Consider the following 23,561-nt stretch of genomic DNA (forward strand, 5'->3'; position numbering starts at 1 on the left):
AGCAATATCTCCCCCAAAAAACTAAAGCAAACTAACATGAAAGTAATCTGTGTTGCTATAGTAATATATGGAAAGGAAAAGTGTGAGAGCACTTCATTTGACATTTCCACCCACGCAAGAGTTAACACAATTCCAGAAGAATAATCTACTCAAGAGAAACACTGTCCAAAGGTTTTAAATAGAATGCATTGATTTATTGTAAAAGTACATGTTCATTTCCTAAAAGGTAAAATTTTCTGAATCAGATGCATTGCAGTGTTATAATCTAATGTGCTCCTTATAATCTTTAATATAGTCTCTTCATAATCTTATGAATGATTACACTCAATCCTTTATCCTCCATCCATTTGTAGAATTGGTTCTCCTAAATCTATTCCACTGAAATAAAATGTAAAAATGTTATGAAAAAACATGACTCTGATTTAGGAAAAAAAGTCTGATTTCATAACACCATCTAGTGGTTGCTTCTGGCAGTCTATGAAACGATGTTGAACGAAACCATGAACATCATTTGATAGTTTTTAATATTTCCAGTTTTTTTTTTTTTTTTACTAAGATCATTAAGCATGACAAATTATTCACTTTTAAAACAATCAGTCTGAATGGATTTCCTATACGATCACAAAAATGTGTTAAAACAAAAATTCAGTAGCTACAATGAAATAATAATCATACATCCTTCTATTGCAACGAAAATCCACAAAATAAATTGATAAAGCATATTCTAAAATATACACATGGACCATGTGTGATAATACTACCATGTCAGCTTCATTAAAGTAGAACATATTCCAATGGCACATCATTTCCCCACAAACAGTAATTACTGCTTCGGTCCATTTGAAACTGTATCAATCATGTATCAATCTGCAACATACTGTAAAAGTCAACAGCAGTAATCGAGTATAAAAATACTTATTTCATTGTACTGAAGAATGTACTTGTTCCAAATGCAACATCAGGGTTGTATTCAACAGGCACCAAATGAAAGAAAACTGACTGAAACAGATGGGGGGACTATCTGGACTTGTCCTATAAGAACCTCTTTTTTTCTAGCCATTTGCAAGACGTTTTACCACAGTGTGCCCTAATGAATACGACCTTGTTCTTCAAGCTAGTTTGATTTTCATGTCATTTCTTGGTAATTAAGCCCCACATGGTAGAAAAGATCCTCAGGCATATATACACTAGTGGTTTGTATTAAGTGCAAGAATTGAAAGGCCCGTTTTCTCAAATCACTAGTATCAGAATCACACACTGGTATAGCTTACTCATCAACTCGTTATTCACTAATCATATTCATTACCCCACAACCACAAACTCTCTCACACCGAGACAAGAAACACGCACACCTTGGTTCATTGCAAACCACAACTGACCAGTCACCCACCACTAAAGACAAACCATCCACAGTACATTAGCTAATACTGTGACATGCATGATTAGAAATGATCCCGATTAAAAATGGGATTCAACAAATCGAGAGATTTGCAATGTACATGATCCAAAGAGCTTGATTAGATCACAAGGATCAGTCATTAAAACCCCTTCATCTTTAGGCCACCTTGCATGCCAACTACAGTTTTGCTTCCTCGCCATCTTATGTTTTCTTAGACCTTTCGATTAAATCCATTAACTAGGCACAGGGTATATCAAACTCATAAACTAAAGTACTAGTTTAATACGTCCAGTGGAATGATTGATTCATTAGCAGCACATCAGTAGAGGTGGAGTAAGGAGGCTGGTCTCCAATGGTTCCCCTTTAAAAATGTTCCACCACCTGTGGTTGGTTAAACACAGAAGGGGCGGGTGGAATGAGCCCCTTCCGATTGGTGGACGGGCGGCGGCGGCCATGTTGTGGTCCCACTTTTGGATTAGTGTTGTTAGTGTGCTTCCTGTCCCTGTAGTGGAGGGGTCAGGTGAGAAGGCTCAGGGGTCATTTTACAGCTTGGCCTGCAGAGGTTTCAGGTACTTGTGGTAGGACTCGTGGACCTAGAGGAGAAGGAAGGAGGGTCAATTTGAGTACTCTGCAGGTAGTCTCTTCCACCCACCAGCTCCCCCTCTCTGTCAGTAGCAATAGCCTTGGGACAAGGTTACTCTGCAGGAGACTTACTACTACAGCAAATCATTCATTAGATTGCCATCTTTATGTAGGCAAACTACACAATGAACAGAGATAATTTGTCTCTTGATCATAATCTGAAACAAATCCTTGTAAATGGTTCTCAAATGGCATATTCTTGTTCTTAATAATGAACTAAGGTAAAAAAGAAAATGCATAAAATTAACAGTAAATTCATTTTCTTCATCTCAGTTTCTCTTTTTGATGGCCCTCTCAATGAACTCTGACCTCTGTCTTGTTGAGAGGTGAGCAGCGGGCCCACTCGAACATGTGCTCATAGACGTTGCCGTCGTAGCGTCCCAGGACGGAATTGAGCATTTCGTCGCAGTAGTCGAAGGCGTCCACAAGGGCCACGGCGTTGGGCCTCAGCTGGGCCAGAAGCTCCTTCAGACGCTGGGACACCTGGGAGAGCTGGGGCACACTCAGGAGACCAGTCTGGAGTGAGGAAGGAATTGTCAGGTCGTTGTTGTTAAAGAGAATGTGTTCTCAATAAATAAGCAATAATAGGCTAAAATGTTCAAATGTCATGACAAACGAGTCTTTATATGTAGGATCAAATCAAACAAATCGGAAAGTTAGAATAAGAAAACTGATTGCAGCATTACCACAAAAATGGAAGAGAGGCAAGTGGAAAAGGGAGAAGATAGGGAACTTGTTTGCCTGCCATATATTAAAGATTTAAATTGGCTGAAAGGAATTAGCATAAATAGACAGTTTCATAAATACCAGTTTCATTTGAGGACAAAAAAGTTGACAGCTGTGCCATAAAGGTTGCAAAATAAATGGGAAGAGATTTTCGATGTACCGATTCCATGGCACATGGTTTATGAACTGGTATAAAAAAAACAAAAAACAATACTTGATTCAACAGTTTTTCAATTTAAATTATATAAAATTCTTGCCACCAACAGAATGCTATATATATGGGGCATAAAAACAATCTCAGCTCTGTAGATTTTTCTGCGAAGAGACAGAATCAATAGATCATTTATTATGGCATTGCTCCTATGTAGCTTGTTTCTGGTCACAGGTTCAGGAATGATAAAAAAAAAAATCAAGACATGAACTTAAAATGAACCTTAACAGCAGTGTTGGGCGATTTGGAAAGCCATAGTCAGTCAATAAATAATATAACACTCATAGGAAAGGTTTTCATCTTTAACTCACAATCTGTGGATACTAAACGATTAGAAAGGTTAAAAAATGATGTAAAACATCACACAGCACAATTTAAACATATATGGCACATAGAAACCAAACGAGGATGGTCTATGGTGTTGAATTCTGGGTAAACTTTGAACACTGAGCTATTAAAGACATGATAGATCAGACGCATAGTATATAAAGGAGTGAGATCTGTAGAAAGACAAGAGTGGCTGTGGAATGTGCTGGGTGTACGGGAGAGAGTCACGGGAGTGCGAAAGGTGAGACGAGAGGACATCTGTGGATTAGGTCAGGAGGTCAGATTCCCTGAAGGGAGAACTAATGGTTATATTATCCTGTTACCCTCTTCCTGTCAAACCATAAGATGTAAGGATTGGAGAGAAGGAGGGGTGTCTAAAGTGGAGTAGATATACTTGCGATGGTGAGAAATGTTTTTTTTTTGTCTGAATACAGCGGTGTCAGCCCTTTGGGAAGAATTAAACTTCGTTAAGCTTCTCTAGTGTCCGTGAGTTATTTACTCTGAAAAATTAGAACCTAACAATGGTGATAGGTGGGATGGGCTGAGAGTGGCTGAGGGGTGGGGTTAAAGAGTTTATGTTTGGTAATGTATTACTGTTATGTGACTGCTTTATATAAAAGTACCATGTATGTAAAAGGCGAATGCAAAAGCTGTTAAAAAACAACAACATTTGTCCTAAATGTCAAAACACCTCCATTAGACTCCTGCTGCTTAAAACAGATGAAACATTTCAAGACTATTTTCAGTAAGTGCAGTGTTATCCCATTTTTCCTGGTCAGGTCACAAATAAGATAATCTTCCTTTAATAAGTGATACAAGTACGAGTGTAATACCATGTCTTGCTTAAAACATCATATATTACGTTATAAAAATGAATATAGACTTTAGTACGGGACCCACTTTAGGTCACATTGAAATTCACATCTTTTTTTTTAAGTACTAGAGTATGTATGTAGTCCCTGTATTTTCCACTGGGAGATAGTCTGTGATTGCCAGTTGCCATGGTGGTGGTTACCTGGAGGAAGTCTCCGCTGTGCTGTTGGATGCCCTGGAGGGCATAGAGCAGGGCCAGGGTACTGAGGACAGAGTGAACACCCGTGTCTCCTATCTCCCCCAGCTTAGCTGCAAACAGCTTCACCACCACATAGTGACAGTGGGCCTGGAGATGGAACGGGAGGAGGAGAAGAGATGGATGAGAGTTAAATAAGGACCAGAGAGAGAGGAGGAGGAATGAGACAGGAAAAGGAAATTGAAAGAAGGAAGCAGAGGGGAAGAGATAAGAGGGATGGGGTGGGGCTCCCTCCCCAAAAACAACACATTCCATATCCCAGGTTGGTAAGGTAACTTACATCAGAGGCTCTGACCAGGTCTATAGCGCTGTTGTTCCAGGCATCCTCCTGACTGACTCTCTTCTGTAGCTCCTGCTGAATACTCTTAGCTGCCAACTCAACCAGCCTAAAGACACACAGAGAGGCATTGACATAGGAAGCCTTTAAACAAAAACTGATGCATGGCTGTCCATAGAGTACAAGTACATTTTGTTGTGTGCTGGTTTGCTGGACTGGTGGACCATTTTAGCTCAACCCATTGCATTGCCTGGCACCAAATAACACATTGCTCTGATTAAAAAAAGTATCTGCCATACAATGAACAGCCCTTTGGGACTTAACGAATATCAAATATCTAAATGTGATTTATTACCATTACATTTTGGTTAGTTTGTAGGCCCACTTACTTGGCAGCTCGCAGTTTGTAAGCCTCCACAAGGCTGGCCAGGTCATTGACGTTGACTACAGTGGGTCGGGAGGACACAGACTGGGGCTGCAGCCTACGCTCTGACTCGTTCAGGTAGGACACGATGCCACTCAGCTGGTGGCCTGCCGACGCCTGCCGGTAGCTCTTTATCAAGAACCTGGGGAGTGAGGGATGCAAACACGTGAGCAAGACAGTGGATGGGCACGAAGGTCACACACAGACAAGAACACACACAAAGTAGAGATGGGCGATGTGGCCAAAATATAGTATCACTATATGTTTCTAATTTTTGACGGTAATTGAGGGTATTTTATGTTTTGGTATAATAAAAAGGGTGGCAACAAATACATTCTAAGTGGTTTTAAATGGGGCTTTCTCTTCTGATTGATTGTATAAAACAAATAATTTCAGCCTTTTCATCAATTTCCTTCACTCATTTGTTAGAATTTCCACACTGTAAAATATTTGTATGCCTCTATTGTGACAAAGTAACTTTTCGTTTATGAAAGTACTAATTCTCCTCTGACCATGTCTTTTCAATGAATTCCAATGGCAGTTCTTACTTTCGCCACAAAGGGCATTGTGCTGATATCTATGGTGCTTTTGGAACCCCCACTGCCTCACAGGTCTTAGCCTATTCATACCACAAAATGACATGTGCGCACCTAGCGGTCTGCAGCATCATGACGGTGTTCTCTCCCTCGTAGGTGCACGTGGGCACGAAGTTAACATAGATGTCTGGGAGGGCGCTGCAGCGGGAGTAGCCGTGCCCGCCACACGCCATGCGACACACCTCGATGCCCTCGCTGGCCGTCCATGTGGTGAAGGCCTTCAGGCCCGCGGACAGGGCATGGAGCTGGGCACAGGTCAGACGATGGCACAGGGTTATACAGTTATATTGACACAGGATGGTAGAGGATGGGCACAGGGTACAGTTATATTGGCACAGAAAAGGAGCAAATTAAAAATGACGTCATTTGTTAATATGAATGAGGATCTTTAGTTTAACCCCCCCTAGAGAGTTGATTGACGCACCGGTGCGCCAATCTAAGTTACATAACAACAAAAAATCCCCATAAAAATCAGTCAGTTTAAGCTAGAGATATCGGTTTCTTGCATTGGATGTGTCTCAATCAGCCGCATACGCCAGTGTCGCACTTCTGCTTCTGCAGTGAAAGGTGGCAGAGCTAAAACGGCGTTTGTTAGACCATGAGACATCCCGAAAAATCGGTCTTCTCACGAAAACCTCTGTAGTGTCCGAACCACTCTATGGAAAGGCGAGACTCTCACGAACACGTTCTCAGTTTTGCTCTAAAACCCCCACAAGTGTCAGAAGACTCGTCTGAAGACGGTACCGTCGATATGTGAACTTCTGTTTGGTAGCGTCCGAACCGTTTGGGCTACAAACCCGTGTGAAGGTAACCGGTACCGGTTTTAAAAAAACTAATTGAAGTTTGAAGGACCTTTTCTGCCGACCCAAAAAAGGGGTTAAATATGTAAAAAAAAGACAACTCGTTTCTATGATACATTTTTTGACTGTCCTTTTTGACAATATGAATGTGTTATTCTATATGTTTCTATGGGTTTTAGTAGTAAAGGCCAAATAAAATATTTTATCAAATAATTGTTTAAAATTAAAAATCAAATAGCTAAATGGTCCATAGTATGACCATCTTAAAACAATTCCATATGTTAGCTTAGCACCCCCCCCCCCCAACGTCTTAGACTAAAGAATTAACACCAACAAAGCCTGTTGTCAAAACACCTCCATTAGACTCCTGCTGCTTAAAACAGATGAAACATTTCAAGACTATTTTCAGTAAGTGCAGTGTTATCCCATTTTTCCTGGTCAGGTCACGTGGTTAGGAAAAAAACTCAGGGCCATAGCCAGCCTTCTTTCATCATGTACTATATCAAGAGGAGGTATTTACTTAATCTGGGTACCAGTCTGTTCAGCCATCATTCCACTCCTTGAATAGCATGACACGGAGTACAAGGCTTGGATGTTAGCAAAACAGGTTCTGGATTTCTGGCTAGTATTTACTACAAGTACCTCTGGTAGTTCACTGAAGTCTCCCTGGCTGATGTCTCCAGTGATGCGGTGGTAGACCTGGTTCATGTACTGACCCACAAATTTGTAGGCATATGCTGTAGCCAGCAGGGGGAACAGCTTGTACTGTTGGGTCTGGTAGTCCATGATCTGGGGCTCCGGCTCTCTGGAGGAACCACAAAATAAGAATATAGACTTAGACACAAATGTTAATGGTTCGCTATCTTTTATATGTAAGTCTTTGAAGAACATTGAGATACAAATATATTATATATGAGTAAGGCTTCCTAATATCTACCCAAAATCTATGTAACATCTATCTACATCAGCTCTCACACAATTATAAGAGTATAGATTTTGTTAAATGGTAAGGGTTCTAGTACTTTGCTTTCTATTCTTGTTCGTGTCTATGAGTGTGTTACTTGTGTATGGATGTGTGTAAGTATATGTGTGAGTATTTTTGTATTCCTTTGACTATTTATGTATGTTTCAGTAAATGTGTGTATCCAGGGTCATGTTCATTAGGCAACAAACGGATGAAAACGCACGGAAACATAACACAGGAAAGTAGTATCTGTACAATAACAATTTAGATTTCTATCTCAAAATATTTTGCTAGTGTGACCTACTGAACATGACCCTGGTGTGTCCAGAGCTACAACTGACCCTGGGCGTATCTCAGACTGGTGCCGTACGGAACTGTAGCGAATGGCGATGGTGCAGGACTTGGCGAGGGCGCGGCCCGCTTCCCCTACGATCATGGACCTGATGAACACCATGGTGCCGTAGGTCAGCTTGGCACTGGGAGGCTTCACGTACGTACCGTCTGCCTCCACCTGGTGGGGAGAATACATACTGTCTGTGGCGGCTCCTCAGAGGAGGAAGGGGCGGAGCATCCTCCTTAGTGAATTTCAGAATGTAATTTTTTTTAATGAAACTACAATAAATATCTTCACGTCACCAACTAATTGATTAAAACACACTTTTTTGCAATGTAGGTCAGTAGCCGCAACAGCACTATGTAGGGTAGCACCATGGTGTAACTAGAGGACAGATAGTTTCTGTCCTACTCTGGGAACATTGACTTCAATACAAAGCCTAGGAGGCTCATGGTTCTCACCCCCTTCCATAGACTTACACAGTAATTATGTCAACTTCAGAGCTCTTGCAGCATGAACTGACGTTGTCCACCCAATCACAGGATCAAAGAATGAATCTGGTACTGAAAGCATAACTGACAGCTAGGAAGCAGTGCATAAAATGTGGTGAGTAGTTGACTCAAAGAAAGAGAAAGAATAGTTGAACAGCTTTGAACAAATTTGTTTTTTTAAGAGAGTGAGGGAGAGATAGAGAGCTAGCTATATGTCGTTGTATTTTTTTCACTTAGCTAGCGAATGCAGTTAGCTAGTTAGCCAACTCAAACACCCGCCTCAAACAGAAACATATTCTATGTTAGCTAGCTGGCTATCCAACACTGGAACTCTTCAAAGTCCAGGTAAGCTTTTGGTTTTATTAATTTATTGCCACCGGAGCCCAATGGTGTAACTGCTAAACTGCTTTCTGACTGTACACTGTACTGCATGATTGTAGCGGGTTTACTAACACGTTAGTTCTAGTAGCTATGTAGACTAATATGCGAGAAGGAATACAATAAACAAAGTGATCATGCTTTTTGTATGTGACTGCTATAAAAGTGAACTCTGTTTACGTGTGATCAGTGGTGTATTCATTCTGCTGATTCTGTTGAAAAAAAAATCTTAAAATGAAGCAAACAAAACGGGAATAAAATACCTGAATTTGTCCAATATAAACTCTTGTTTGCCACTGTTGGACTAATGATTACATCTTAGATCATCTAGTTGCAGGCAGAGTGTGCAAGGAAATATTGAATGTCACTGTCACCTTGATTACAAAAATGTATCTCTACCTGTGTGCACTTATGTTGTAATCTTTCATTCATAGGCTAGGTTGTAGCAACCTCATGATGGGTATAGGAAAAAGTCGAGTATCGTGTAGTAGCCTAAATATATCGATATTACATTGAGCTGGTTGAATAGAATATAAATGACAGTCATCCAATATGCTGTAATAGAAATAAGGCTCATAAATCTTTCTTTTTTTAAAACGCCCTCCCTCATCTTAGACAACACCAACCGCCACTGGTCTGTGCATACAGTTCTAGGACAATCAGGTAGTAAGTAGACACTCTCTGTGAGGAATATGCATACAATATACCTTCAAATCAAAGCTTTGTGACAGCATTAGAATCAAGCAACAGAAACAAAGAACAGTGTCTCCTTGAAATGTGCTTAACTTCCCAGTCGCTCACCTTTGCATATTTCATCAGCATGTGGTCGCGAGGAATTCGTACGTTCTCCAATTTCAGGTAACCATTGTCAACCTCATCAAAGCCAAACTTGGGTCCTATGTCCCCTACCACCACACCTGAGAGAGAAAGAGAATGAGTTCACTAGACAGTAGGCTACCACCACACCTGAGCGAGAAAGAGAGAGAGTTCACTAGACAGTAGGCTACCACCAAAGCTACATACAGAGACACAGACCTACACTCACAAACACTCTCTTTTTGACACACACACACACACACACACACACACAGCAGTATGTACAGTACCTGGCAGTGGTATGTGTGTGTTCATACTGCGGAGAGGTACAATGAAGGCGTGCAGGCCGTGACACTTCCCCTGGGTGTGGAGCTGGGCCAGAACTATGGCGTGGTTAGATGTCTTACCCACTGGAGAGAGAGCGAGAAGAGAGAGAGACGGACAGGGAAAGCGAGAGAGTCCATTACACTCCAATGGATTCATAACATTAGTTATGTCAGTTCTCACTATTCAAATAACTTGATTGAAATAATTTGGCAGTCATTTAAGTCTCTGGTCCACACTACAATGAGAATCAGCAGTAAATGGTCTGATCTTGTTCAGCAATGTTGTGGAATGTGTTTTCTTCAGAAGCTAAGTTCACATCATTTACTGGGGATTGGTTTGATTATACTCAGACCCCTTGACCTTTTCCATATGTTGTTACATTACAGTCATTCTAAAATGGATTAAAAAAATTATACTCCTCACCAAATCTACACACAATACTCCATAATGACAAAGCAAAAACAGAAATACCTTATTTACACAAGTATTCAGACCCTTTCCTATGAGGCTCGATATTGAGCTCATGTGCATCCAGTTTCCATTGATCATCCTTGAGATGTTTCTACAACTTGATTCATATCCACCTGTGGTCAATTAAATTGATTGGACATGATTTGGAAAGGCACACCTGTCTATATACGGTCCCACAGATGACAGTGCATGTCAGAGCAAAACCAAGCCATGAGGTCAAAGGAATTGCCATAGAGCTCCGAGACAGGATTGTGTTGAGGCACAGATCTGGGGAAGTGTACCAAAATATTTCTGCAGCATTGAAGGTCCCTAAGAACACAGTGGCCTCCATCATTCTTAAATGGATGAAGTTTGGAACCACCAAGACTCTTCCAAGAGCTGGCCGCCCAGCCAAACTGTGCAATCGGGGGAGAAGGGCCTTGGACAGGGAGGTGACAAAGAACCTGATGGTCACTAACAGAGCTCTAGAGTTCCTCTGTGGAGATGGGAGAACCTTCCAGAGGGACAACCATCTCTGCAGAACTCCATCAAATCAGGCCTTTATGGTACAGTGGCCAGACGGAAGCCACTCCTCAGTAAAAGGCACATGATAGCCCACTTGGAGTTCGCCAAAAGGTACCTAAAGACTCGCAGACCATGAGAAACAAGATTCTCTGGTCTGATGAAACCAAGATTGAACTCTTTGGCCTGAATGCCAAGTGTTACGTCTGGAGGAAACCTGGCACCATCCCAACAGTGAAGCATGGTGGTGGCAGCATCATGCTGTGGGGATGTTTTTCAGCGGCGGGGACTGGGAGACTAGTCAGGATCAAGGGAAAGATGAACGTAGCAGAGAGAGATCATTGATGAAAACAGAGAGATCATTGATGAAAACCTGCTCCAGAGCGCTCTGAACCTCAGACTGGGGCGAAGGTTCACCCTAAGCACACAGACAAGACAAAGTAGGAGTGTCTTCGGAACAAGTCTCTGAATGTCCTTGAGTGGCCCAGGCAGAGCCCGGACTTGAACCGGATCAAACATCTCTGGAGAGACCTGAAAATAGTTGTGCAGCAACTAGCCACCTGATACTCGATGCTGTAATCGCTGCCAAAGATGCTTCAGCAAAGTACTGAGTAAAGGGTCTGAATACTTATGTAAATGTAATAGTTTTATTTTTTAATAAATTAGCTAAAATTTCTAAACCTGTTTTTGCTTTGTCATTATGGGTATTGTGTGTAGATTGAAAGCTCTGACTAAGGCCATGAGGCCGATACGTAAGCTTATTAAATACCAGCGATACCATCAAGAGCAGTGTGCGGTTTCCTTTTTCCTTCATCTTGTTCAACTGTTGCCATGCACCTGCTAAAAGATTGCTCAGATGTGCGAGTCACTTTTGAATTGTGTAGATTGAAGGGGAAAAAACCTATTTAATCAATTTTATAATAAGGCTGTAACGTAACAAAATGTGGAAAAAGTGTATGTGTATATGCCCTGAAGCTAAAGTGTATCCGTGTACTCACGTCCCCCAGGCCACCACTTGATGGAGGTGATGGTCGGGCTGTTCAGGACAAACTCCTGGGTGGCCGGGTCATATGTTGCCGTGGTTTCAAGCCCCCTGAGGTGGGTGCCTAGGCAACGAGAAAGACACCAAGGCCCCCAAACAAACAACACGTAAAACGAGTTATCACTAAGTTATGGCAGGAGTACATTGATGTTTTCAAATATTATGCAGTGAAAATTTACACAAGACTAGCCATCAATCTCAACTAATAATGCAACTTCAAACTTTTTTTTAACCACCAGTTCCCTTATGGGGAAAAAAAGTTATTCTATAGTGGAAAAACCTTTGTAGGTTTTTGACAGATCAAAACCAAATCTATTTCTTACAATTTGCATAGGTGTACGGTTTAGGACTGTCAAAGTTAACCCGTCATTTTTTTTATGCTGTTAATTTTGCTTCTGTTTTAGTTCTCAGGTCAAAATATTTAAGAAAATGATCCCAGTTCTAGTAGCAGCTGCTTGTGACTAGTTCATGAAGAACATGGATCAGTAGCCTAGGCTAGATCTAATAGCTGTATTATATTTTACATCAACTCAGACCTGGCTGAGCTGTTGTTAGTTTTCTGTGGAACTCATAACATTGTCAGACAGGTTTAAATGCTCTTTGTATCCATAGAGCCAGTTCTTTTTTTCCCCCTATAGTCAACCCTCCAATTAGAAATTGGAATGAATGAAGCGTTAACAGTACTTGAGTCTGTACGTGGGCAACTGTTACACTTGAAGAACACTGATAAGAGGGAGTAGGCCTACTTAAACATTGAGACCGTTAATAGCCAGCTGTATGTTCCAGTGAGTTTTGTGTTATGGTGAAACATTTTGATACAGAATATTTTGTGTTTCTTTCCTTAACAATCAAAACATAGTATGCCTATAACTAAACGCCACTAACGCAATTCATTATTTTAATTGTTTGACAGCCCTATTACGTTTATACAGTGAAGTTACATGTTATGAAGGACATAGGTTGTCTTTAAACTCAATATACTTCCAAACACAGTAAGGGGGACAAAAGGGACAGAGGTGGTGGAGGGTACCTGTTTTGGAAAGGAAGTCACTGAGGATGCTTTACAAGTGGGCATGCACGTTCACCGTGGCTGGCAACAAGACTGTGTGAGAACCAGGGGCAGAGCACATTGCAAAGGGAAGCCACGCGAAGTTGTACGGCCCACAACATGCATTCTCCAAGCCAGCCAGTATTAATGGTTTTAGACAGAGTCAAGGCCAGAGTGAAATGTCCTTTAATTTTTTTAAATAGCATTTAAAAAAAGGCCCAGTGCAGTCAAAAATATGATTCCTGTGTTTTATTTATAATTCCACACTATAAGGTTGGAATAATACTGTGAAATTGTGAAAATGATAATGCCCTTTTAGTGCAAGAGTTGTTTGAAAAGACAGCCTAAAATGTCGGCTTCTTTTGGTGGAATGGAGTTTTGGAATGCCTGGTGACATCATCAGGCAGTAAATTAGTACCAAACATCTCTGCCAATAACAGCTAGTTTTGAGAATCCCCCTCCATACTCAGACCACTCCCAGAAGGTGCTAGCAAAATTCTTGTTTGATAAATTGCTCTTTGCTAAGAGGCCATTTTTGTTTCTTTTTGACCATTTTAATTGAAAACAATCACACTAAGGTAATTAATTGTTACCCAGAAACAATTTGATATTGAGATAAAAACGACTGCATTGGACCTTTAACAACACAAACGTTTTGTCGGTGGAGACGTTTTTACACAAAATTCCCTAACGAGTATGGGAGAGTTCTCTGGTGGCTCGACTCAAATGTTTAAGAGGGTGGGCATGCATCTCTTGTCCACGCCACAGAGCATGTGGGTGACGGGAGGTTGGTGACCAGGTATAGTTTGTTCAGCATTTTACCGTGGCCCATCTCTGTCTGTGCGTAGGTGCCGATGATCTCCAGGTTCCAGGCGGGTATGAAGAATGTCTCCATCTGCTCAGGACTGGCCTGGTTCAGCAAGGTGGGCAGGAACATTGCCAGGTGGAGGTCCAGCGGCTCCGACCGCCCACGGTGCACACAGCTGGGGCAGCGCCAAGGGGCAAGGAGGGTAAGGAGTAGGGGATAGGAGGGTAGTTTGAAGGGAGAGGATGGTAAAGGAAGGATAGGACATTGTGGGGGCATGCAAAATAAGGTATAGCCAAGGGAAAAACAAAATCCTTTTAGTCATAGAATAATAGACCATATAATGGGACATGACAATGGAGAGATGGTTGGAAAAGATGGGAGATTGGAAGTGTTAGTAAATAACATTTTGGGGGCAGAGAGGATGGATGAATAGATGGAGGGATGGATGAAGGGATGGGGGAGTGCAAGAACTCATAAAAAATGTAAAACAACTGTGAGCTAGTCATGCAAACTGACTGCGGAGAACTGAATAGAATCATCTGCATTTAGACCTGGCTTGAATCAAGAAAAGGTTGATTAAGTTCATTCATTCAAAATAACTTTCTCATGCATGATTGTTGCAACCTTTCATTTATTTGCCTGAAATGTTAATTTCCAATGTTCATTTCACTGAAAAAAACATTTTAAATTCCAAATTAACTGGCAAACTCTGGGCTGTGTTCATTAGGCACCCAACGGAAGAAAACTGACACAAGAAGGGACTAACTGGACTTGGTCCATTAAGAAATGGCCAATTTAGTTTTACATTGGAAAAAAAGTCATTGCATGGCCTAATGAACACAACCCTTAGGCAGTAAAATGTCAAATGTGTGACAACCAATAAATCAACATTATACTCTATGCTAATGGTACCAACTAGTGCAGTGCAACTAGCAGTTTTAAAGCAGACTCTTTAGTCCAGGGGTAGGCAACCCAGTTCCTGGAGGGCCACAGGTACTGCAGAATTTTGTTCCAAGTGTGCACCACACCTGACCAATTGCGCTAATTCAGTGATTTCCTAAATTCACACACCTGGTCTTCCAGGTTGGTTAAATCCAAAATATAAAGTGCCTGCAAAACTCCAGGATCACAGTTGCCTACCCCTGCTTTAGTTTATAAGGAAGGGTGAAGCAGTTGTTAGGGCATTTAAGGTTAAGACAATAGGCAGTTTTCCATTGACCCAAGATTATTAGACAAATGCAATGACGGCAAAAAAATCTGAGCGATATGCGTTACGGAAACGGCAGGTCGCCTAGTGGTTAAGACTGTTGGGTCAATAACCGAAAGGTCCTTGGTTCAAATCCCCAAGCAGACTAGGTGAAACAAATCTGCCCTTGAGCAAGGCACTTTTGCTCCAGGGTCGCTGTGAATAATGGCTGATCCCTGGACGTGACCCCACTCTCTGAGGGTGTCAGAGGGAGTGGGAAATCAAAAATAAACAAACTCATTTCCAATTCACACATACTTACACACTTTCACATGTGCGAAATAGGACAAATGTAAGCACCTACCTAATTATTATTAATAGATATAGGAGACATTTTCTACCGATCGGCAACATTTTTATAAGTTCGACAGGTGGACATTTCTTTTGTCGAACTTTCTTCATTGCGACAGATGATGATGGAACCAGTGTTTTTCGAATAAATGCTGATTGCCACAAATTTGAAGGTACACGGGCATGTGACGTTGTCACGCAACTATACAAATAATGTTTCTTTGCAGGAAAAGGATTATCCTGACTTTCAAGAGAGCCTGAATTATTTACACCTTGCTTTTCTAGTTGGCTGGCAAGTTTCACCATCCAATTATTTCCCATCTACAGGAGTGCAAGTTTCACCATGGTAGACAGTGGCGATACGTTGGCACATGCAAATTATTATAATATGGAAAATATGAGTACATTATTGCATTCTTTCCATGCTGGCTTTCGCGGGCTACCTGCGACATGAAACAGACAGGTGAGAGGGCATACAGGGTGTTGCCAATTTATTAATGTACAATTTTCCTAATTGGGTAATGGAAACACTTTGACCACTACATTTTTAGGATTTTGCGAAAAACAATGTGAACGTGCGAGGTCATTAAATCCAGCAGTTTTTATTGACAATTAAATAATTAAAATGGAAACGCACAACAGCAGGCAATTGTATCCATTTTCTATGCAAACTTTTTAAATGTTGGTACAAAAAAAAAATCACTTGAAAAGTTCATGGAAACCTAGCTAGTGAGTTGCTGAGAAGTGAACCAGAACAGAACTCTAAAAAAGAAGGCCTTCAGAATATTCTGAACAGCCAGTCCTGGACATTCCCTGGAGTAGTATTGTCATGGAAATGCCATGGTTACGTGATCGTGAATAATGTCCACTTCGCAGAGTCATAGAAGTGAAACATTGGCAATCTGGCATGGCCAAAACTATTTTACATCGCACAGATTTCTCTGCTTTCAGATTATTCAGGGAACTCAAACTCAACCCACACTGCATGTTCATTGGCAGGACACCGTGTGCCTTCCCTATGAGTTCAGACTTCGACAGACAAGAACAAAGGCCTATATTCATTCATCCAAGCCATTCATTCACAAACAGCCAAACAATTAGGCCTACATCCATCCACTCAAATGCACAATTCAGAATGTTAGGTCATTTGCTTAAAAAAGGTCCAAATTCTACAGTGTTAGGGTTAATCATTTGTAATGAGTAGACTAGATTCAGAGAAAATGGGGAGTAGGGGGAAAAAAATCAAGACTTAATAGCAATCAGAGTTAAATGACATAAGCTTGGAAACATCTCATTAGGCTAATAGGCCACTACTAGCAGGAGGAGAGGAAATAAAAGGGGTTTGAGGAATGGAATGAAACTAAAAACGAGACGGGAGACATTTGGGTTCTTCGGGAAAGGATTTTTTTATATTGTTTAAGCGCAATGTTAGGGATTTTTTTTGTCCTTCCAATTGTTTCTTTTGTCACCTTTTCCAAGGTATTGGGCAGGTTATGAGGACTCTAAAAACAGACTGGCAATCATGACATTTTGAATCCGGCATATTAGTTTTGGCTATTCAAGTTTAGCTAATAACTATTGAGTTATGCCTACTGTTTAGGCACATTTTGTCTACACAAACAACTACAGTGATCTGTCAAACACCTACAAATAATCACTTTCAATCAAAATGTCCACCCCATGATTTGAAAACAATATTAAAAGAAAATCCTACGTCAAAGATCGACAACAGTCCATCCCTAAGCATCCCTGTGATCCTTTCCATAATTCAAACATAACTAGCTAGCTAAATATAAAACAATTGCACAAGCACTTTGTTGTATAAATTGTGCTATTACGTTATCATTATTATAAATTCTCTGTATGGGACTGACCGTGCCCCAACTCTGTCTGGGCGTAGGTGCCCAGGGCCTTGAAGGACTCGGCCAGGGGGACCCACTTCTCGAACTGCTCCTTGTTACACTGGGTGTACAGGGTGGGAAGGAACATGGTGAAGTGGAGCCCCAGAGCCTCGTGATGGTTGCCCCGAAACACGCTGAGGGAGGGGGACAGACACAGGTTGACAGATGGACAGACTGGACCACTCAGCAGGTTTGTGGTCATTTTACTCGTTAAAAAAAAAAAAAAAAGGGGGAGGTTCTACCTAAACTTGTCCAATAAGAATGTGCATTTTAGTTTTCCATTTCAAAGTGTTTCGCGCCTACTTAAAAGGACCCAGGTTTAGGGTTGACACTAGTGTCAACATGACCTCACTGTAAAAGCAATACTTTTTATTTTGTTTAAAGGGATTCTGCAAGATTCTGGTAATTAATCATGGAAGTCTATATGTATGCTAGCATAAGCTACTGTACCTATAGACTTCTAGTTTTGCGCTAACGGTAGTTAGCGTTCGCTCGCAAAACTACCTCTAATGTCCTTCATACTGCACGCAGAGACATAAAAATAGTACCCACGAGTTTCTGACTCTGGGTAAGTAGAAAACTGCTGAATTGACAGAATCTTGCAGAATCCCTTTAAAGACATGCTCTGGGTCTTAGACCACCACTGAGTATTTTTTTTAAACTCCCCTTTTGGGCTAGATGTGTCAATGTGTAGTTCATACATGCATAATCTATGAGTAGAATTATGGTCTTACCTCAATTAGCCACGAAATCCCTAGTTTGAAAGCAACTGTCTACATGAAGCTGTGCAGTGCCATTTTACCCCACATGGGCCAGCCCCCTAGCAATTAGAGTCCTAGACAATGAGCTTCAGCTCCTCACCATTTGAGTGACAGCTAGCAAGACGCGTGCCTACACACAGTAGAGTGACAGAGAGCAATGATGAGGTGCACATATGTGACATAGTACTCCATTTTTGGGGGCTAACTTTCTAACACGTTAGAAAAAATATTGACATTGGACAAACCCAATCCCTTTAGTTTCACTATAAATTATGCTCTGATTTGCCTCGTCATTGTCATATTGAGAAATAGATGTTTTAAAAGAGACTTACAAAGAGAAAATATAGGCTCCTGGCTGGGGCCTTTAATATGTAACTAACATCTGACTTTTATACTTGACTTGGGATCAGGCAAATATGCCGTTTAAACAAGTGAAAGGGTAGGACATAGCGTAGCCTGTGACCTAGTTTTCATCTTGATGTGACCTTTGCTCTGCCTAGAGAGATGGTGCTGGCCTGCAGCAGTACTCCATGACTCTCACATACTAGGGATTGGGTTTTGAAATAATTTCACTATTCGAATAGTATGATGAATTTTTTTGATATCCAGATATTCGATATACATGTATTTTTTTTATATTTTATTTTAAGCTGAGCACTGCTACGTGAGGGAGAGAGTCAGGCGCTCTACTGATGCAGTTGCGGAGGGGCCTTGTGTGTGATCAGAATGGAGGGAGCAGACGGAGGAAGATGGCTAATAAAAATATTGCCTAGTCAGACCATTATTCTGGTGATAGTCTTTATTATACAATAAAAGTCTACTACTTCTCATTTTGCTAACTTTTAATGCCGTCATTGTACTACATCTTACATTGCATTAGTGAGTTCTCTCTCTCTTCACTTGCTACAGATCGAGTCTCTTTGACGCTTTGATTGGCCAACATAAAGCAATTTACACATACATGAAGGCTACCGGAGGTCACACGTCATTAAAACTACATTGAGAAGTTTGTTTTATTAAATTAATAATTTGAAATGTTATGGTATATCCTTGTATGTAACAATGTCACATTCTAATTTCATTTAGAGAAAAAAAACTTTTCAGTGTTAAAACTTCCAGACGGGTTGACCCCAAGTGGTAAGAGTAGGCAACACCTCCGCCACGCTGACCCTCAACACAGGGCCCTCCCAGACGTGTGTGCTTACCCCTGTGTGGCCACGCACGACTCAAACTCCATCATCAAGTTTACTGACGACACGACTGTGGTCGAGGAGTTCAGAGACCTGGTAGTGTGGTGCCAGGGCAACAACCTCTCCCTCAACGTCAGCAAGACCAATGAGCTGATCTTGGACTTCAGAAAACCGGCACAGGTGCACACCCCCATCCACATTGATGGGCCGTAGTGGAGCTTGTCAAGAGCGTCAAGTTTCTCTGTATCCTATTCACTGAGGAGTTAACATGGTCCCCTAACACCAGAACAGTCGTGAGGAAGGCACAGCAACGCTTCTTGGCCCCTCAGATCTTCAGCAACTTTTACAGCTGCACTATTGAGAGCATTCTGACTGGTTGTATCGTCTGGTATGGCAACTGCACCGCTCGTGACCGGAAGGCCCTGCAGAGGGTGGTGCGGATGGCCCAGTGCAAACCTGGGGGCGAGCTCCCAGCCATCCACGATGTACATGCCAGGCGGTGTCTGAGAAAGGCCCAAAGAATTGTCAGAGACTCCAGCCACCCGAGGCATGGACTGTTCTCCATGCTCCCGTCCAATAGGCTGGACCAGTGCATCAAGGCTCAGACAAACAAACTCCTAAACAACTTCTATCCCCTAGCCATAACTGTTAAATGGCGAACAACTACTGCTCTCCCTCTCCTACAGACTATCCACACTGACTATGACCATCCACAATCTCTAACCACTCAGACAACTTACGCTGCTGCAAAAATGATTATTGATCAGATTACTCCATTACACTGCTGTCCATTGATTATGTATTGCCATTACCATGAATCTATACTGAACTAAAATATAAAGTGTTGGTCCCATGTGTCATGAGCTGAAATCAAATATCCCAAAAATGTTCCATACAAGCTTACTTCTCAAATTCTGCATAAATTTGTTTGCATCCCTGTTAGTGAGCATTTCTCCTTCGCCAAGATAATCCATCCACCTGACAGGTGTGGCATATCAAGAAGCTGATTAAACAGCATTATCATTACACAGATGCATGGATTAATTGGGGACAATAAAAATCCATTCTAAAATTTGCAGTATTGTCACACAATGCCACAGATGGTTTGAAGGAGTGTGCAATTGGCAAGCTGACTGCAGGAATGTCCACCAGAGCTGTTGCCAGAGAATTGAATGACCCTGGAACTGACCCTGTATATAGCTGCTGACCCTGGAACTGACCCTGTATATAGCTGCTGACCCTAGAAATTACCCTGTATATAGCTGCTGACCCTGGAAATGACCCTGTATATAGCTGCTGACCCTGGAACTGACCCTGTATATAGCTGCTGACCCTGGAAATGACCCTGTATATAGCTGCTGACCCTGGAAATGACCCTGTATATAGCTGCTGACCCTGGAAATGACCCTGTATATAGCTGCTGACCCTGGAAATGACCCTGTATATAGCTGCTGACCCTGGAAATGACCCTGTATATAGCATTTCTCTACCACAAGACGCCTCCAACGTCGTTTTAGAGAATTTGGCAGTATGTTCAACCAGCCTCACAACCGCAGACCACGTGTATAGCGTCGTGTGGACGAGGGGTTTGCCGATGTCAACGTTGTGAACAAAGTGCCCCATGGTGGGGTTATGGTATGGTCAGACATAAGCTATGGACAACGAACACAATTGCATTTTATCAACGGAAATTTTAATGCACAGAGATACCGTGACGAAATCCTGAGGCCCATTGTCGTGCCAATCAGCCGCCGTCATCACCTCATGTTGTTTCAGCATGATAATCCAAGGCCCCATGTCACAAAGATCTGTACACTATTCATACTCACCAGACATGTCACCCATTGAGCATGTTTGGGATGCTCTGGATCTGTGTGTGCGACCATATGTTCTAGTTCCTGACAATATCCAGCAACTTCGTACAGCCATTGAAGAGGAGTAGGACAACATTCCACAGGCCAATCAACAGCCTGATAAACTCAATGCGAAGGAGATGTGTCACGCTGCATGAGACAAATGGTGGTCACACCAGATACTGACTGGTTTTTTGATCCACGCCCCTACCTTTTTTAAAGGTATCTGTATTCCCAGTCATGTGAAATTCATAGATTAGGGGCTAATTATTTTATTTCAATTGACTGATTTCTTTATATGAACTATAACCTAGTAAAATGTTTGAAATTGTTGCATGTTGCGTTTATATATTTCACTTTTATTTCACCTCATGAAACATGGGACCAATACTTTACATGTTGCATTTATTTTTTGTCTATTATTGCCCTGTTGGGTAGAGCTCTGACGTTAAGATTTTCACTGTACTTGTGCATGTGACAAAACTTGAAAATAGGTGTACTCACATGTATTCTAATACTAACGTCCGGCTATTTGAATAAGCGTGCACATCCCTAACACACACACACACACACACACACACACAAACCTTTATAGCCACATGGCAGAGTGCCAGGGTCTTGCCCCATAGGCAATTATGTAACAGTGCATAAAACTACAGTACCGTAACATTCCTATTGCTTCACCATACATCTATTACAGACTTTGATCAGGAAGATACCAACAAACTCCTCAAGATGACAATGCAATTACTCTTGAGGCTAATAGCATGGGGTCTGGAGAAGACTTTAGCATATAGGTGAAAGGCTTAGAGACTGTTTGTGTAATTTCAGCAAATGCTGTGTTTTGCTTCAGTGTGTCCAAAGCAGCATCAATACAGCCATCTGCACTTCAAACCTCAAAACAAGCATGACAGAAACCTCATCGATGTTTGTCATGCCGTGTTTACCATTAGAACTTTCTGTGAAATGTTAAGAAGAAGAAAAAACATCCATGAAATGTGTTAAGGAGTGACGACTGGAGGATACTTGAAGTATGATATTTGCTTTGATCATCCCAAACCCTTACAGAATTCATAAACTCCATTGAAATCAAATCCTGCTTGTAAACAACAAAACTAGCCCAAATGATCTTAATTTCCTCACCTTTCATTACTCTCACCTGCATCGGTCATTACACCTAACAGGTTAGCTGACAGGAAGACAACTATGGACAAAACCCTATATCTATTTTCACATTTCTAGTTGTGATATGCAGGTCCATAGCATTTACACTGACGTCATTTAACAGACACTCTTATCCAGAGCGACTTACATGAGCAATTAGGGTTAAGTGCCTTGCTCAAGGGCATATCACCATATTTTGGGATTCAAACCAGCGACCTTTCGGTTACTGGCCCAACGCTCTTAACCGCTATGCTACTTGCCGCCCATAGCAGGTAGCTGGCCTGGGTCTGTGTCCCAGCCTTACCTCTTGTAGCAGTAGATTTCCTCAGGGTCTGAGATGCCATACTCTCTGAGCTTCAGGATCATCTGGGCACTCTTCTTCACCGCGGCATCATATCGCTCGCTCCTGGACAGGAAGTTGAGGTCCTCACTTTGGAAGTCTGGGTCACTGATCACCAGTGACTCTGTGGAGGATATAGAAGATTGGGGGGTTAAGACATCAGGGTAAACATAGCCTCTGAACCAGGGCTTCTCACATAAGACGGGATTTTGGAAGGGTGGCCATGCGAGACTAGGTTGAACATTATGCGCAAATTGTGTAGTTTTACCATTGGATAAATACGTGTCTAATATCATTAGCTACATTTCTATCTGCAACATAATACACCCCATATCATGTCTTATTTGTTTTGATTATGATCCATAATGAGTCCTTCATGGGGTCAACCATCACTATACAAACAGCCAGTCGGTCAAACAACGACTATACGAAGGGCTCAAGTGACCCTAACTTTCTAGCTAGCAAGGTTACTGCTAGCTGGCTATGTCATCTGGCAATACACGAATCAGAGCCTTGTTTACACAAACAGCATGCATTTCGTAAACAGCATGCACAAGTTACAATGAATGAAAAAAATTGGCCTTCATCTTGTCATTGGTTCACAACTATAAACAACTGACTGGTTATAACTACTGTTACAACAACAGATAGATAACTAACTGGCTAACCTGGCCTAGGGAGCCGATAGCGGCCGTGCAGATCTAGCGACCACTATCGGTTGCCTAAGCTATGTATAACCAACCTTCGCCAATGTAGGATTGCTAGCCAGTTATCAACTTGTTTTGTTAGCTAGCTAGCTGCTAGTTCAATGTTTTGTTTACACTTGTTTCATGACGCTTTACCTCGCGAGCAAAGACAGGCTAAACACACGAGACACAAAACATTCCAGCCTTACCAATTTCTCTTCTTCTTTTGGTCTTCTCGATGCCTCCATCCAGAATATGTGTGAGTTTCTCCACGTTAAATGTAGCGTTCTCACGCTCTCTAGTTATGTCAGGATTCATGGCGAAATAAATAATATTTTCCCTTGCAAAAGACGACGTTGCTTGTGGCAATAAAAATGTGAGTTGTGTAACCTTGGGACCACAGGAACCAAGTTCAGCACTGCATTAACTGGAGCCTGACCAATTATTGACAACTTCCTGAATAGCTAGAAGAGGGGGC

At 41.7% G+C, this 23,561-nt stretch overlaps 1 protein-coding gene across 2 annotated transcripts; it reads right to left on the minus strand.

Annotated features, from left to right (window-relative positions):
* Window positions 1-172: 172 nt before the first annotated feature.
* LOC100380782 (peroxisomal acyl-coenzyme A oxidase 1) lies at window positions 173-23,559 on the minus strand. 2 transcript variants are annotated; one of them, XM_014131412.3, is made up of 14 exons: window positions 23,293-23,559; window positions 22,362-22,521; window positions 17,063-17,223; window positions 11,752-11,859; window positions 9,745-9,864; window positions 9,440-9,555; window positions 7,777-7,946; window positions 7,114-7,276; window positions 5,726-5,916; window positions 5,041-5,217; window positions 4,655-4,760; window positions 4,321-4,464; window positions 2,351-2,557; window positions 173-1,992 (listed from the first exon to the last, which is right to left on the minus strand). In XM_014131412.3, the coding sequence occupies exons 1-14, from the start codon at window positions 23,399-23,401 to the stop codon at window positions 1,942-1,944; spliced, it is 1,983 nt and encodes a 660-aa protein (XP_013986887.1). In that variant the 5' UTR covers window positions 23,402-23,559; the 3' UTR covers window positions 173-1,941. The 2 variants fall into 2 exon arrangements, with proteins under 2 accessions (XP_013986887.1, XP_013986886.1); XM_014131411.3 differs by lacking the exon at window positions 17,063-17,223 and adding an exon at window positions 13,666-13,826 and having other exon boundaries at window positions 23,293-23,558.
* Between the last annotated feature and the right edge of the window lie 2 nt (window positions 23,560-23,561).

The sequence above is a fragment of the Salmo salar genome, chromosome 12, assembly GCF_965601325.2.
Source record: "Salmo salar chromosome 12, fSalSal1, whole genome shotgun sequence".
In the NCBI taxonomy this organism is placed as follows: domain Eukaryota; kingdom Metazoa; phylum Chordata; class Actinopteri; order Salmoniformes; family Salmonidae; genus Salmo; species Salmo salar.

Bases quoted from the DNA above. Each gene is read 5' to 3' on its own strand.
- LOC100380782 (XM_014131412.3), bottom strand. From the start codon at position 23,401: ATGAATCCTGACATAACTAGAGAGCGTGAGAACGCTACATTTAACGTG. The intron at 9,556-9,744 runs GTACTGTACATA...TTTCTCTCTCAG, and splicing joins CACACACATACCACTGCCAG to GTGTGGTGGTAGGGGACATA. The intron at 4,465-4,654 runs GTAAGTTACCTT...TTCCATCTCCAG, and splicing joins ACCTGGTCAGAGCCTCTGAT to GCCCACTGTCACTATGTGGT.